This window comes from Gobius niger, assembly GCF_951799975.1.
Source record: "Gobius niger genome assembly, chromosome: 3".
Lineage (NCBI taxonomy): Eukaryota > Metazoa > Chordata > Actinopteri > Gobiiformes > Gobiidae > Gobius > Gobius niger.
In genome coordinates, this window is record NC_136854.1 from 20,055,812 (window position 1) to 20,070,872 (window position 15,061).

Sequence of the window (15,061 nt, forward strand, 5' to 3'; positions counted from 1 at the left end):
GACTGAGCGCACGGATAAAGACCAGACCGGCCCGCATCAACTCGTCTGAGCTCAGGTAAAAACATATCCCAGTATGGAAAACCGGTGGCCTGTTCCTTTAACAACGTCAGTCTTTTTCTTTATATATGAGGTATTGCCCCACACTATAAACTGACTGGTTTAGCAGGTGACCCTGGTTCACAGCTATGATAGACTGTGCTACATATAGTTTAAAGCAGAGAAACACTGTCTGACTCATTGGTAAATATTGTCAATGTGTCATTTTGACCCATGGCTCTAGATACAGAGAAAAGATCTAAACATCCATCACATGATTTTTTTTTTTTTTTTTTAACAAAATCTTATGTCTGATTAAGACTCTCTAATACACGAAGGATGTGATTCATGATGTTGCTCAATATATTAAACTTTAATAATATACCACAATGTATCATACAGATTACATAAATCGTTCAACATTTGTCAAGTATTACATTAGAAACATCCAGATACTGAACAACTCATAATGTCAGCTATTCAAATATTGTTACAGAGAAATAATACAGCATTGCTCCAGTTATAAAAAATACTTCATTCACATCATTTTAATCTCATCTAAGATAAGAGTCAGTATTTATATATAGTTTTTATAAAGTGATGTAGACATGGAGTCAGTGTATAAGGTTCTTGAGCAGTAGTGCCGTGAAGAAACCCAGAGCCAGACTGTGGGGATACATGAGTCCACCAACCACAGCGTGGGCAGCACTGGTGCTGTTGGTGCTGTTTGTGACCCCAGAAGCCGTTGTGACTTTGGCAGTAGTACCAGCAGCAGTGGGGGCAGCAGTGGCGGCAGCAGCAGTAGTAGCGGCAGCAGCGGCAGTAGTAGCGGCAGCAGCAGTTGTGGCAGCAGTGGCGGCAGCAGCAGTTGTGGCAGCTGTGCCAGCAGCAGCAGTGGTGGCAGCTGTGCCAGCAGCAGCAGTTGTGGCAGCTGTGCCAGCAGCGGCAGTAGTGGCGGCAGCAGCAGCGCCAGTAGTAGCGGCAGCAGCAGCGGCAGTAGTAGCGGCGGCGGCAGTAGTAGCGGCGGCGGCAGTAGTAGCGGCGGCGGCGGCAGTAGTAGCGGCGGCGGCAGTAGTAGCGGCTGGTGCTGCTGTGGTTGCTGCGGCCTCACGGGTTGCTTTAAATGACAATAATGAGGTGTTTTAGATAAAGACTGTAGCCTACCGAATACCAATGATCAAATAAGAATGTGGTAAATTAAATGTTAGAATCAAGGATTTCAGAATAGTTCTTGTCTTGCCAGCTCCAGAAATGAGTCAAATGTCTTTCCTGACACGCTCATCCTGCTGTCCGGTAAAAAAAACAAAGAAATTCAAATGCATATTTTTTTCTTTCTAAATAATAATAGGCTAATGCATCTGTTTTATGTTGTGCTTTTCTGGACACCCGAAGACGTTTTACGATATTAATTCACTCAACATAGTAGACTGACAGAAAAAAGGCTGCAAATCTGCAAGGTGGCCCCACCACCACCACCAACTCACCAATTTGCCCAGTGACACAACAACCAGAATTTAAACCACCAATCTTCTGGTTATTGGAGACACTCGCTACCATCTCAGCCACTGTTTTAATAAATAACTGAATGAATAAAGACAATTACTCACCAACAAGTAGCAACGGGATCAAAAGGGCCAACATCATTTTGAGATTTCTTATCTCTAAATAGAAAAAAAAAACAATGTTAGGAAACTCAATGTAAAAAAATATATATACATGTGAAACTTGGAAGATTAGAATATCGTTAAAAGTGCATTCGCTTAGACTGTGAAACTAATATATGAAAGACTTATTAGATGCAAAGTGAGATATGTATATATTTGATATGGCTGAGCTTGTAAAAACCCCAAATAAAAAAATCTAATCATAAAATTTGAATATTTTGAAAATGGACTGTAAGCCATAATCATCAAAATTATAACAAATAAAGGCTTGAAATCTGTCACTTTGCATGTAATGAGTCTATATCATAGATTAGATTCACATTTTGAGTTGAATTACAGAAATAAACTTTTGAACGATATTCTAATTTTCCAAGCTTTATCTGCATTATACTCTAAACAGATAAAGGATTGAGGAAATACTTACCGAGTGTTCTCTGGCTGGTCGTTCCGTTTTCGACTCCTGCAGCGCATATACGTGCCCTGCAAACCAACCACCTTTTTATATGGATTTTGTAACAGACACATGACTGATGATGTTAAACCCAACCTTAAACATCCACAGCACGATCATTCCTTCCACGCTCATCACTGCAGGGTGGCTTTGCTTGTTTCTTGGCATTTTTTTTAACATATAGGTTGTTGGGAATTTACAAAGCAAACAGGCTATAATGCACCTGGGGTTTTGCCTAGCCCAGTCTCACAAACAGAGTACTGTTTTGCTCGACAATCTATTTGCTAATGCACAATGCATGTCACACTAAAAAATGGGAAGTCTAAAAAAAGGTGAGAAAACAACACCAGTCCTTTGTGCTCTGACCAAAACCAGGTCTTGTGACCTGACCTTGGACTTCAGTGATCGGCTTGGGACTAGATGCAAATGACGTCAAATTGTGAATGAAAATAACCTATGGAGCAGAGTAGGGCACCGTGACTGCAATAGGAACAAAATGTGTGCTTTTATAGGCCATTTTAATGGTCTGATTTTGCCTGACAGTCATTACAAAAAATGCCACTGCAGTCCTCCTTAACATTTAGATGTGGCTGTGAATGGCACGTTGGGTCTCATGTGACTCCACATGGCTTGCAAATGACTATTTTAGAAGATGACTCAGTGGTTATTTTGTTTTCGATCAATCAACTGCTTTGTGAGACTTTTCAGACATTTTTTTTATTATTGCAATTGAAAGCATTTTGTAGATGCTACATTGGATTTGGAGAGTACATAGGAGCAAGTGTGAATATACAGTGAGAACCAGATGTTTACATACACTTAATGAAAAGACACATTTGCATTTTTTCCCCTTACTGTCTGACATGAAACCAGAAATAACTTGTATTTTTCGAATTGAATTTTAAAAATTATTTCTATTTGCTAACTGCCAGAAGAAATAGAATTTTCCACACATTTTTTTATTACTTTTTACAAAACCAAAAGTTTACACACATTTCATTAATATTTGGTAGAATTGCCTTTAAACTCAGATCAGGACTTTGTGATGACCACTTCAAAACATTGATTTGCTTTGGGAATTGTCCATTTGGACCCATCTGCACCCAAGCTTTAACTTTCTGGTTGATGTCTTGAGATGTTCCTCCAATATTTCCACATAGTTTTCTTTCTTCATGATGTCATCCATTTTGTGAAGTGCATCAGTTCCTCCCACAGCATGATGCTGCCACCCCCATATTTCAAAGTTGGGATGGTGTTCTCAGGCTCGCAAGATTCCCCCTTTTTCCTCCAAAAGTGACAATGGTTGTTCAATTGTTGTCGTCTTGCTATTTTTACTTATTTTTTTTAATCTTGTTTATTTCAATATTCTTTATGCATGCCCCTAAAGCCTTACAGTTTAAAGTTGTATAGCTTATTTTTATCTAAACTCTGCATTGTATGTTTAATGTTGAATGTCTTCACCGAGAAAAAAATCCTACTTTGTGAACCTATTGTATATGTTTTTCCATCAGACACAGGATATGTCTTTTGCATTTGTTCTTGGGTTGATATTCACATGTCAGACCACAGCACGTTCATCTCTGGGACACAGAACAGTCTTCTTTCTGATCTGTATAATCATTGTTTTAACCAATGAATCTGAACCTTCAAGTGTCTTGAAATTGCACCCAAGGATGAACCAGACTTGTGCTTCCAAGGTCATGACATTGTTATCTGGGCTTTCCCAAAATGTTTAAGATATAGTAATCTTAGTGTATGTAAGCTTCTGACAGTAATAAAAAAAAATTGTAGAAAATTCTATCTCTCATTCTTATGGAATTTGACAAATAGAAATATTTTTTTAAAATTGTAATTGTTGTAAGAAGTAATGCAAATGTGTAGTATTTTTATGACGTTTATTTAAACATACGGTTCTCACTGTATGTTTATTAAGACAGTGAAAGAGAGACAACCGGATAATACAAACAGCCATACTAGTCAAATTTATTGAAAGACATAGCAAGCATAATGATCACCTTTAGTTTTCATGTCGCACTTGAACCAGGGACTTCAGTGACACTTTGTGGGGCTTTGGGCTTTGCATTCTGCCTATTGTCCTTTGACTTTTGAAGCATGGCCAGTGTGTCTCGCTTCTCAATCTTCCTCAGCTGTTTCTTCTTCATTCTCTTGATTTTGGTGGTATTTCGGATCTGAAACACAACATAATCACGATTTATTTAATGGCATAAAGCAGTACAAATGCCACTAAATTAAACAAAACAAAATGTCATTCATCCAACATAAATACCCACCACTTGAACAATTTCGGCTTTGCGTTCATTCTCTGCCCGGCGTTTCAGGTTTTCTTCTCTCCTCTTTCTCTTATCCTATTTCCAGCAAACAGAAGCCAGTGAGTCAACGGCAAATGGCATGACACACGTTTGCTCAGTTTATAATAAAAAACTGTGCTTCACCTCTTTCTGTCGGATCTGGTCGTCCTTAAGCTGCCGAGAGTACTGTTTGACCAGTTGCTTGTCCCGTTTGGCCTGCATCTTTTTCTCCCAGGAACTACACAGCTGTTTATCGCGGACCACTGACGAAAACCTGGACATGGATTCACAGAGATTTGAAAATTATATGTGGGTTCCTGTTAAAATTATTAATTTAATGAAATAATCAGCGTTTCTAACTTTCCTCCACCCCTTTCCCTATGACATATCTTATAAATCGGTATTGGTAATTATTATTGTATTTTTCGACACCCAAAAGCAGGAGCCTGGCTGGGGTAGACAAAAGCATGGCTGCTAATCTGTGCCAACCATACAATCTCACTATATTCAGGCATAGGTATGGTGGATGAAGTTGTAAAGGTGGAGGTAGCCAATTGACGTGGGCTGCTGGATAGCAAAATGAGCAAGAATATCCCCATAACAATACATTTGACGATACAGTTGGCAATGGACAAATTACTTCAAAATCCCAGCCTTACGCTTGTTGGGAAGGTTAATTCAGTCACATTTTGTTTTATTTTTTTTACGGCATATACTAATCTCTAGGGCTGCAACTAACGATTATTTTGTAATCGATTAATCTATCAATTATTTTTTACGATTAATCGATTAATCGCTTGGCTGTGAATGGTGTAGGAAAATTTTATTTTTTCAATTTTTTTGTCACATTATAGCTTAAGTGGCGCTGCTTGAGGATGTGTTGATGGAGAAAACAAAAGGGAAATGTTTTTTGAAGGCTCTATTAATGAAATTTACAATGTACAAAACACTACAGACCCTAAATATAAAATCAAAGTAGGTTTTCATCAAAAATACTACATCTTTTATGTCATTTTTGCTCCATTTTAGTCTGTGTGAACCAGAAAACGATTAATCGATTACTAAAATAGTCTATTTCAATAATCGATTAGTCGTCGATTAATCGATTAGTCGTTTCAGCCCTACTAATCTCCTCACAAACATGATCTACTCAAGCAGTTTACATCCTTCATTTCATTTAACCTTTTTAAGCACCTGTCCTCATGTAAGTCTCTGATGGAGCTGAGCGTAACGTAAAAAATGATCTCGTTTCCACAACGATCGCGATAACGATATAGCGATATGATATATGGCCCAACCCCATGATTTCCATCAAACACTGGGGCTATTCATCTATTAGATATATGATGCCAGCTTTACCACTCGCTGCAAGAGAGTGCACAAGGGCCCGAGTGAAAAGAAGGAGTGACATATGGATCAGGGGCGTCATTTTGTGGCGTTACACCATAATGACATAGTAATAACAGTGAAAAGTGCCTCCTTAAAGACACAACGACAGCATGAACACGCACAGTGTGAAGACGCGGCCTCCACAGAAGGCTGTCCTTACCTTTGCTTGTTTCGCTCTTTCCACACTCTTCCAGATTTGGGCTTTCCCAGTGGGATAGCAGGGGGCTGTTTTACGGTCGGAGCCAATTTAGGCTTCTTCTCTGGAGCGCTGTCTACGTTAGTTGGGGGCATTTCTTTAGCCTTGCACGCAGCAGTGTCCACTTCTGGCGCATGCTCCGCAGAATGTACCACTTCACTTGTCATCCGCGCGTTTTCAGCCTCGGTAGTGATTTCTGGTTTCTGCTCGTTCTGTTCTGCGCTCGTCTGATCCTCCACAGGCAGCTCGTGGAGCACTGAGCGCCTCGTCCTGCGGCTCGGAGTCCTCACCGCTGGAGCAGAGTCCTGGAGGAGTGCGGCTGGAGTGCGCACTCTTCGGCCGCTGCGAGTCCGCCTGGTGACCTCCGGCGGCTCCTCCAGGGCCATTTCAGATTCAATTGCTGGTTCACGCGAAGGCGCCTCCTCTGTTGCGGCTTTGTTCCTTTTAGACATGTTTATTAATGCTGATAAAACACTAACACACTAACTTTTCTGAAAAAGTCTCAGCCCCACGTGCAGTTGTGGTGTCGCCGGTGCCAAACAAACACTTCCGTTTTACGCCAGCCAGCCGAGCGAGGTAAACAATGAATACCATGGAGTGTTGCCCCCTACTGGTCGGGAGGAGAAGTGATGATGACGGTGGCACGGTCCACATCTAGTCATCGTTCGTAAAAAGATCCAACCAAACTGCGGAAGCAATTTGCAACGCTGCTGAAATGTTTTTGATCCTATAACACTTTTTTATTTATCTGAAAACAATGCCTTATTTTATTTTACTCTTAATTTATTTTACTTGCCTGTTTTGCTGTTTTGTCTCCACGAGATTTTGTAATAAACAAAACAAAAAAACTTGTTATAAAATCAAATGCTGCCATCTTGTGGCCTCTTTGTTAAAGAGCAACTCACTCTCAAATCCACCTTTTTGAGTGTCACGTGACTCGCGATCTGCACCACATGACAGCAGCATTCAAAAGACACAATTCAAGGAAGCAGTCATCTGTGCTCTGCTTGACATGCATTAGATCGTTATTGTTTAGTAAACTCTCTACGGCAGTACAGCTGTGAACTCAGCATGTACCTGTTTGAAGAACGAAATATTCTGCTTCTGCTGATGTTGTTTGGAGCTTCAGTAAGTACACAATTTCTTTGCCACTTCCCCATTATTATACAGTAATATACAGGGCAACTAGGATGTACTACTGTTGTTGATAAATTATACTGCATTTAAAGTTAAACTAAACAACTAATTGTTACGAAAGTGTTTCATGAAACTGATTTGCACTCTTCCAAATATGCAGCACAGGTTGTATAGAAACCAGTTTGACCACACTTGACAATCTGAAGTATGCCAACTGTCTGACACCTTAGTCATTGCAGTGTATGATTGTGACGCAGAGTCACCTGATGACAGCTGTGTGCTATAAACAGTGGAATATGGTGTGCTGTATATCTGTGAGAATTCTGGTTTATAAATGATAAAGCATGTTAAAGACTGCACATGAAAACGCTGTGTCTCTACAGGCTGGAGCACCCAGGACGTTCAGTGTGGATTACAAGAATGACTGTTTTCAGAAAGATGGGGAGCCCTTTCGTTATATATCAGGAAGTATCCATTACAGCAGAATTCCCAGAGTTTACTGGAAAGATCGTCTGCTGAAGATGTACATGGCCGGACTGAATGCAATTCAAACGTATGTTACCCCCCCTCAATTTGACCCTCTATTTTAAACAAATTTGGAAAAATACGACACAGCAAAATAATGCAATAATAGACAACATACAGCAATACACAGATGCATCAGATTTTGCTCATTGTTGAAGGCCCAAAAAGTATCCGGTGTGCTCACAGTTTTAGAAATGAATACTCCATTTCTTCCGCTTTATCCGGGGCCGGGTCGCGGGGGCAGCAGTCTCAGCAGAGATGCCCAAACTTCCCGATCCACACACACTTCCTCCAGCTGTTCTGGGGGGACCCCGAGGCGACACCAGGCCAGCTCGGAGACATAGTCCCACCACCGTGTCCTGGGTCTTCCACGAGGCCTTGTCCCACTAGGACATGCCTGGAACACCTCCCGCGGGAGGCGACCAGGAGGCATCCGAAACAGATGCCCGAGCCACCTCAGCAGAAATGAATACTGTTGGGGGAAAATCCTGTACATGCTTTGTACTGTATCTAGTAATTTGACTTCTTCACTCTGCAGTTACATTCCCTGGAACTACCACGAGGAGTCTCTTGGTCAGTATAACTTTAGTGGAGAGAGAGATCTGCAGTACTTTCTCCAGTTGGCACAGGACATCGGCTTACTAGTGATACTTCGACCTGGACCCTACATTTGTGCAGAGTGGGAAATGGTGAGTAGAGCCATTAGTACACTGGACAACCCCTTCTTAGTTATAGTCTAATTGTGTATCTCTATCTGTCAATCTTTGTTTTCTTTGGAGCAAATGGCACTGCTTTCACTAAGTTTTTGTTGATTTTAGGGTGGGCTGCCTGCCTGGCTTCTCAACAATAAGAACATAGTGTTGCGTTCATCAGATAAAGGTGGGGGTACTTCCGGAAGCACAAATTCTTCCTCCTCCTCTAAGCTTAATACGATTTTGTTTTTGTTTTTCCTCCTTTCAGACTACTTATCAGCAGTAGATATATGGATGGGGAAATTGTTGCCAATGATCAAACCCTTCCTTTATCAAAATGGGGGTCCTATCATCACCGTCCAGGTGAGCTTCATAAATATACAGTACAAGGCTGTGGTGATTTACATAGCATCTGATCTGACAATTTTCCTTTCAGGTGGAAAATGAGTATGGCAGTTATTTTGCATGTGACTATAACTACCTACGCCACTTGACCCAATTGTTCCGGTCACATCTGGGGGATGAGGTGGTGCTGTTCACCACAGATGGAGGCAGTGTTGGATACCTCAAGTGTGGCGCAATACAAGAACTCTATGCAACAGTAGACTTTGGACCAGGCAGGTTTATGCTTACTGTAGAATACTTAACATTTAAATTGATATTCACTCAGAGCTGGGAGCGTTTACCCTTATTTCAACTTGGTATTTGTGTTCTGCTTCTATAGGGGCAAATGTAACCGCTGCTTTTGAGGCACAACGGCATGCTGAACCTCGTGGGCCATTGGCAAGTGTTTTTTTCTTTGTTTTGTTGTTTTCTAAGTCCCATAATGGCCTCAAGCTGGTGTACAGCGAATGACCTCGTAAGAAAAAAGCAGGAATTAAATCCTGGTCTGTGTCTTTAAGGTTAACTCAGAGTTTTACACTGGCTGGCTTGATCACTGGGGCTCTCATCACTCTGTTGTGTCAGCTGATGCCGTGGCCAAGTCTCTGAATGAGATTCTTCTGAAAGGCGCAAACGTCAACCTGTAAGTGCACAGAGAAAGCCATGTGTCTACTGTACATAAGCATTTTTTTCTCACACCTTCTGTCATTGGCAGGTATATGTTCATAGGAGGAACAAATTTTGGATACTGGAATGGTAGCAATATATTATTTTAGAGAATGATTTGATGCTCTGACCTTAAAAATGACTGTTATCTAACCATTACTGGAACCCTCAGGTGCCAATGAACCATATGCTGCTCAGCCCACAAGCTATGACTATGACGCTCCACTAACTGAAGCAGGAGACCTCACAAAGAAGTACTTCGCCATCCAAAATGTCATCAAAATGGTACGACATTAGGTCAATACAGTAGTAAGCAATTTATTACAGTGTGCACCCTATGTAAGGTGGTATAGAAGACCTCAATTCTATTTCTTTTTGCACAATAGTATCGTAAACTACCAGAAGGCCCTATACCTCCGACAACTCCTAAATTTGCCTATGGGACTGTATCTCTACAAAAGGTATTGCTCATAAGAAATGTTTTCGACTTTTCAAATACTGTATAAACTTGTTTCATCGTCTGTAGCTGGAGACAGTGTCATCTGCCCTTGAGAAACTTTCATACTCTGGCCCTGTCAAAAGCATGTTTCCTCTGAACTTCATAGAACTTAATCAGGTATCTTTTCATTGTTCCATGTTATTCTCCATTATTCAGACACGCTTGTTTACTTTCTCCGTCTGTTTTATAGGCTCTTGGTTATGTCCTTTACAGAACCACACTTCCTGTTAACTGCAGCAAGCCAACTCCACTGTCCTCGCCGCTAAATGGGGTGCATGACAGGGCCTATGTGTCTGTGGATGGGGTCAGTCTGAAGTCATTGTTTATTTTACAAAATGACCTCACAACAGTTGTTTATGTTGGGGCTTGTATAAATTGAATGAGCTGTGTAGCTAATTGTGGACATGAACTGATTTCCCCTGTAAGGTGGCTGTGGGAATTCTGGAAAGGTACAAAACCATAACTATAAATATAACTGGAAACGCTGGAAGTCAGTTGGACATACTGGTCGAAAACATGGGCCGGATTAACTATGGAAAAGGAATCAATGACTTCAAGGTTATTTTTCAATCAGCATGCTGAATTTACCATCCATCCACGTTTATGACAAACAAACACAAATACATTTAAATCTGTTTCCCCAGGGCTTAGTGTCGAACATGACTCTAGGTGCAGATGTGCTGACTGGATGGACTATGTACAGTCTCAATATTGATCAGGCGGTTAGCCAGGGTCTCCTGGGGAGATCGCTGTCTACAGACCCAGCTGCGCCTGCCAAACTCTCTCTCCCAACCTTCTATGGAGGCAGCTTTGTTATTCCAGATGGCATCCCTGACCTTCCACAGGACACATACATTAAACTGCCCAATTGGACAAAGGCAAGTCACGCAAATATGTCCAGGTTACTCTCAGAATATGTGTGGTTGGAATGAGGTTTGAGGTTATGCTCAAGTAGACAAACATAATAAACTACTTCCACTTTTCAGGGTCAGATTTGGATTAATGGCTTTAACTTGGGTCGATTCTGGCCGGCGCGTGGACCACAGGTGACGCTTTTTGTACCGAGCAACATCCTCAGCACTGCTGCCCCCAACAACATCACTGTGCTGGAGCTAGAGGCAGCCCCCTGCAGCAACGGGCCTTGCACTGTGGAGTTCACTGACACTCCGATTCTAGACGCCACACGTCGCTCATTCAACTACAAGCCAATCTGGAGACTCTTTTCAAAAGAGGATTTATTATAAAGGGAATTTATGAGAATTATACGAAAACATAACTGCACAGTTTTAATGAATCAGTTCAACTTTTTTTTTTCTTTTCTATAATTTACACATTTTGTATTGTAGGGTATATAGGCTTTAGGCCTATATGTTTCTACCTCAATGACTCAGTCTTTTAAGGGAATAAGCGATTTTACACTGTTTCTCATTTTTTATGCACTATGAAATATTAAGGCGTTTGTAGATTTTAAAGCTGCTCTTTCAGAATAAATGATTGTGCCAACCCAACAGTTTCTTTCTTTAACCACCCCTAAACGGAAGGTGGCGCTATTGTTTATGCTTATCGCAATTGTAAAAGCGAGTAAGAAAGAAGCGGAGGCCCCGATGCTTTGATCAGGACATCGGGACAGTGGGAAATAACGCCGCTTAAACCTTCAATAAGGTAAATCGGTCACACTCATGTATATATGAAATTACAAAACCGAGCAAGAAGACTCCATTCACTTGTGTTTGTGCTGGAAAAGTAACGCAATAGCTGGTGCTCCTGACTTCAAAGTGGTTGTGGATTTTTTCGTGCTGCTAAACTTCAGTAACATTAAACATTAAACTCACACATTGAACGACCGGGGTTATATTATAAATGTTCTCTGCTTTATGAGTAAATTGTCAACAAACCATGGATGTATGACGCAAGTTACGCGCAATGCAAACGTCTTGGCTAACATCTGTGTTTTGTTTTGGCTGTGAAGGCGGTGCGCTCTGCTGTGATGGCACCACTGCAAGGAAATGGTGGGACAGCGTGAGACAAGAACAGACAGGCCATGAAGATGCGCAGCCCTGCCCGCACTTTCACAGGAAATACTAAATATTTCAAGCAGAACTAGTGAACATGGTGGACAATCGTTACGCCACGGCTTTAGTGATCGGCTCAGTGCTGAGTCTGCTCGCCACAGTGTACCTGTCTGTTGCCGTGGGTACACAGCACTGGTACCAGTTCAACAGCCCGCCCATCAAACATGAGGGGAACAACGTGTCCGAGCTCAAGGAGGACTTCATCCACGGAGAATTTGACGAGAAGACCTACAGTGAGACGATGTTCAGGCTGAATGGGACACTCGGCCTGTGGTGGAGGTGCATCCTGGTTCCCAGCCAATCCCACTGGTTCAAAGAGCCTGGTAAGATCAAGATGGATCCAAAGTGAACAACCATTAAACAACAACAACAACAACCTGTGTTTATCCCTTCTACATTTCAGATCCCAAAATGGAAACTCAGTGTGTCAGTTTCACTCTTCAGCAGCAGTTCTCCCCAAAATATAAACACCCTGGACACCAGAGCAGTGAAGAGGATCTCTTGAGAACATGTGAGTGGCCAGTGCATGCAAACGTTAGAGTCTCATTGTGTTACTGTTACACGCATTATCACAAATACAGCTAGACCGCACACACGCAACATAAATGTGTTCAGAGTTTCATTTCTTCTCTTCAGACCTGTGGAGATGCCAGTTCCTGCTCCCCTTGGTGTCCCTGGCTCTGGTGTTTCTCAGTGGTCTTGTGGGAGTCTGCGCCTGCCTTTGCCGCAGTTTCACTCCTACTCTGGGCGTTGGAGTTCTTCACCTTCTGGCCGGTATGAGAAACTGGCAACAGCCTCTGACATGTTGTTGTGACTCGGGCTGTCACGATAAATACTATATCGACTTATCGCTCAATAAAAAACAGATAGACAGTGACAGTATCGTTAGTGTCAATAATATCGCGACACTTTCCTTCTTCAATATATCGAACTTCAAATTTGTTACCGTGACAAGCCTACAGTGCAGAGAATTTCTGCCTAAATTGGTCACGAAATGTGGTCTGGTCTTCATCAAAATCACAGGAATGATTAAACAGTGTCTGCTTTAACTAATACCACCCAAACATTTACATTTCATCATATTTTTATTGGCCACAACATGTCAACATTTACAGGAGAGAGTGGAATAAGTGAGTACACCACCTGAATATCTCTGAGCTGCAGCAGTTTTGTAAAGAGGAATGATCCAAGATTCATCAATCAATCAATCAATCAATCAATCAATCAATCAATCAATCAATCAATCAAAGTTTATTTGTATAGCACCTTACAACAACACAAGGAAGACCAAAGTGCTTCACAGACAGATAAAACAATATTAAAAAATCAATCAATCAAATAAGTGCGGTCTAAGTCTTAAAAGCTAGTTGACATATTTAAACATCTAACATATTTAGTGACCAATTTAGGGAGAAATGTGAGAAATTCCAGATGGTGTACTTGCTTTTTCTCGGCACTAGAAATAATTGCACCAACTTGTTCATGAAGTCATTTGAAAGTGTCCCGGAGTATTCTGTTTCGCACAAATCCTACTGAAAGTCTGCCTCAATGTAAAAAATAAACTGTCATTTACACATCAATAGGTCAGAGGTGATTTTATGTGTATTTCCCACTAGGTCTGTGCTCTCTGGGAGCTGTATGCTGCTTCCTCGCCGGTGTCGACCTGCTCCGCCAGTTTGTCACACCTCCAGAGGGAGTGGACGGGACACTTGGCTGGTCCCTGTACCTTGCGCTCATCTCCTTCCCCCTGCAGATGATGGCTGCTGCTCTCTTTCTTTGGGCAGCCAGAAGTCACCGCAAAAACTACACTCGCATGACAGCTTACAGGGTGGCCTAAATGCTGCAAACCAGCTCAGTGGACTGTTTTGTTTATATTCATAACAACTGAACGGTCACACATTGGGATAACTAAATGTTTTCATAACACCTTTTTATTTTTTTAACCAAAGTTTGCTTTTTAAATAGCAGCATCGATGACTATTTTGATTTTGTGTGGTTGCCTTTCTGTTGCTAGTAATTTTTTTAAAGCTGCTCACCACATTGTCCTTATTGTGCTACGCTGTGCTACGCTTAACCATTTTGTGTCTTTGTTTTTTGCTCTTATTCTTAATGCCGTATTTAAGATACTTTAATGTTTGCTGTGCATGCCTTTTAGAGCTGCGTTGTGTTGCCAACTGTGGTACTTGGTCTTCTGTGGTAAATGATGACTTTAATACATTGGTAGGTCTTTTCAAAATACAAACCTCATTTTTACTACAACGAAAATGCCGCTATGCTCCAAGCTCTGAATCGCTTGTGAAATTCTACCAATGCTAACAACAGAAAAAGAAAAGTCCTTGCCAAACAAAAACAAAAAGTTAGTGAAAAAGATTGTGAGGTGTTGCAATGATGTTGCTTGAATATATGTTTTCAGCCTTTTCGTTTCTGTATATATTCAAAGATAAACTCATGCAGTCTTTTGTAGAAACCAAAGCACATTTAATTTCCATAATAAACAAGTTCTTAAATTATTCTGTGATTTATTAAAATGTGCAAGTTTTTCATAAAGAGGCAAAATGGCAGGGTAGTGGAATTGTGTCATTAAGGGAAGACGCTGCAGGCCAAACACATTTTCAGGACATTTTGGGTCTATTCACTCTCTTCACGTTCAATCTTTACACAACAAGGTGTCATATTTTTACATTGATTCGATGTTTCTTTATATATTTGCATGGAACTCAAAAGAATTTACTCAATGGCATTTTTTTTGGCAACATTACCTTTCATAGCACTTATAAAAATAACATGCAACACAATCTTCAAGCTAATGCAACATTAGTTTCTTTCCAAAACTAGTTCACTCAAAGCCTAAATAAGATGATTAAAAGACCGTCCAAAAAAACACTATGTCAACGAAACAAACCCTTTCATTTAAACCGGGCTCGATCCATTTTTCAGATTTTGTTGCCAAACTTTTGGGCAAATACGCTAAAAACCTAGTCTCATGAAAATGTTAAATGAACAAAAAAATACAGTACATCATTTGCTTATGTCAGTAGTGCACA

General features: G+C 41.0%; 3 protein-coding genes across 4 annotated transcripts; 2 read left to right on the plus strand and 1 right to left on the minus strand.

The window, feature by feature from the left end:
• Positions 1-2,150: 2,150 nt before the first annotated feature.
• Positions 2,151-6,552, minus strand: ccdc86 (coiled-coil domain containing 86). 2 transcript variants are annotated; one of them, XM_079553876.1, is made up of 5 exons: positions 6,010-6,552; positions 4,605-4,734; positions 4,443-4,517; positions 4,167-4,340; positions 2,151-2,180 (listed from the first exon to the last, which is right to left on the minus strand). In XM_079553876.1, exons 1-4 carry the CDS (start codon positions 6,495-6,497, stop codon positions 4,176-4,178), a joined length of 858 nt encoding a protein of 285 aa, XP_079410002.1. In that variant the 5' UTR covers positions 6,498-6,552; the 3' UTR covers positions 2,151-2,180; positions 4,167-4,175. The 2 variants fall into 2 exon arrangements, with proteins under 2 accessions (XP_079410002.1, XP_079410001.1); XM_079553875.1 differs by lacking the exon at positions 2,151-2,180 and having other exon boundaries at positions 4,061-4,340.
• Positions 6,553-7,030: 478 nt separating this feature from the next.
• glb1 (galactosidase, beta 1) lies at positions 7,031-11,397 on the plus strand. The gene is made up of 16 exons (XM_079553785.1): positions 7,031-7,173; positions 7,566-7,735; positions 8,246-8,396; positions 8,526-8,586; positions 8,668-8,762; positions 8,836-9,016; positions 9,124-9,182; positions 9,302-9,423; positions 9,496-9,536; positions 9,619-9,731; positions 9,833-9,907; positions 9,973-10,062; positions 10,136-10,249; positions 10,372-10,503; positions 10,590-10,823; positions 10,932-11,397. The coding sequence occupies exons 1-16, from the start codon at positions 7,117-7,119 to the stop codon at positions 11,187-11,189; spliced, it is 1,953 nt and encodes a 650-aa protein (XP_079409911.1). The 5' UTR covers positions 7,031-7,116; the 3' UTR covers positions 11,190-11,397.
• Positions 11,398-11,508: 111 nt separating this feature from the next.
• cldnd1b (claudin domain containing 1b) lies at positions 11,509-14,506 on the plus strand. The gene is made up of 5 exons (XM_079553200.1): positions 11,509-11,607; positions 11,915-12,340; positions 12,421-12,528; positions 12,654-12,791; positions 13,634-14,506. The coding sequence occupies exons 2-5, from the start codon at positions 12,055-12,057 to the stop codon at positions 13,852-13,854; spliced, it is 753 nt and encodes a 250-aa protein (XP_079409326.1). The 5' UTR covers positions 11,509-11,607; positions 11,915-12,054; the 3' UTR covers positions 13,855-14,506.
• Positions 14,507-15,061: the final 555 nt, after the last annotated feature.

Bases quoted from the DNA above. Each gene is read 5' to 3' on its own strand.
- glb1 (XM_079553785.1), top strand. From the start codon at position 7,117: ATGTACCTGTTTGAAGAACGAAATATTCTGCTTCTGCTGATGTTGTTT. The intron at 8,587-8,667 runs GTGGGGGTACTT...TCCTCCTTTCAG, and splicing joins GTTGCGTTCATCAGATAAAG to ACTACTTATCAGCAGTAGAT. The intron at 9,183-9,301 runs GCAAGTGTTTTT...TGTGTCTTTAAG, and splicing joins CTGAACCTCGTGGGCCATTG to GTTAACTCAGAGTTTTACAC.
- cldnd1b (XM_079553200.1), top strand. From the start codon at position 12,055: ATGGTGGACAATCGTTACGCCACGGCTTTAGTGATCGGCTCAGTGCTG. The intron at 12,529-12,653 runs GTGAGTGGCCAG...TCTTCTCTTCAG, and splicing joins AGAGGATCTCTTGAGAACAT to ACCTGTGGAGATGCCAGTTC. The intron at 12,792-13,633 runs GTATGAGAAACT...ATTTCCCACTAG, and splicing joins AGTTCTTCACCTTCTGGCCG to GTCTGTGCTCTCTGGGAGCT.
- ccdc86 (XM_079553876.1), bottom strand. From the start codon at position 6,497: ATGTCTAAAAGGAACAAAGCCGCAACAGAGGAGGCGCCTTCGCGTGAA. The intron at 4,518-4,604 runs GTGAAGCACAGT...TGCTGGAAATAG, and splicing joins ACCAGATCCGACAGAAAGAG to GATAAGAGAAAGAGGAGAGA. The intron at 4,341-4,442 runs GTGGGTATTTAT...GTTGTGTTTCAG, and splicing joins AAGCCGAAATTGTTCAAGTG to ATCCGAAATACCACCAAAAT.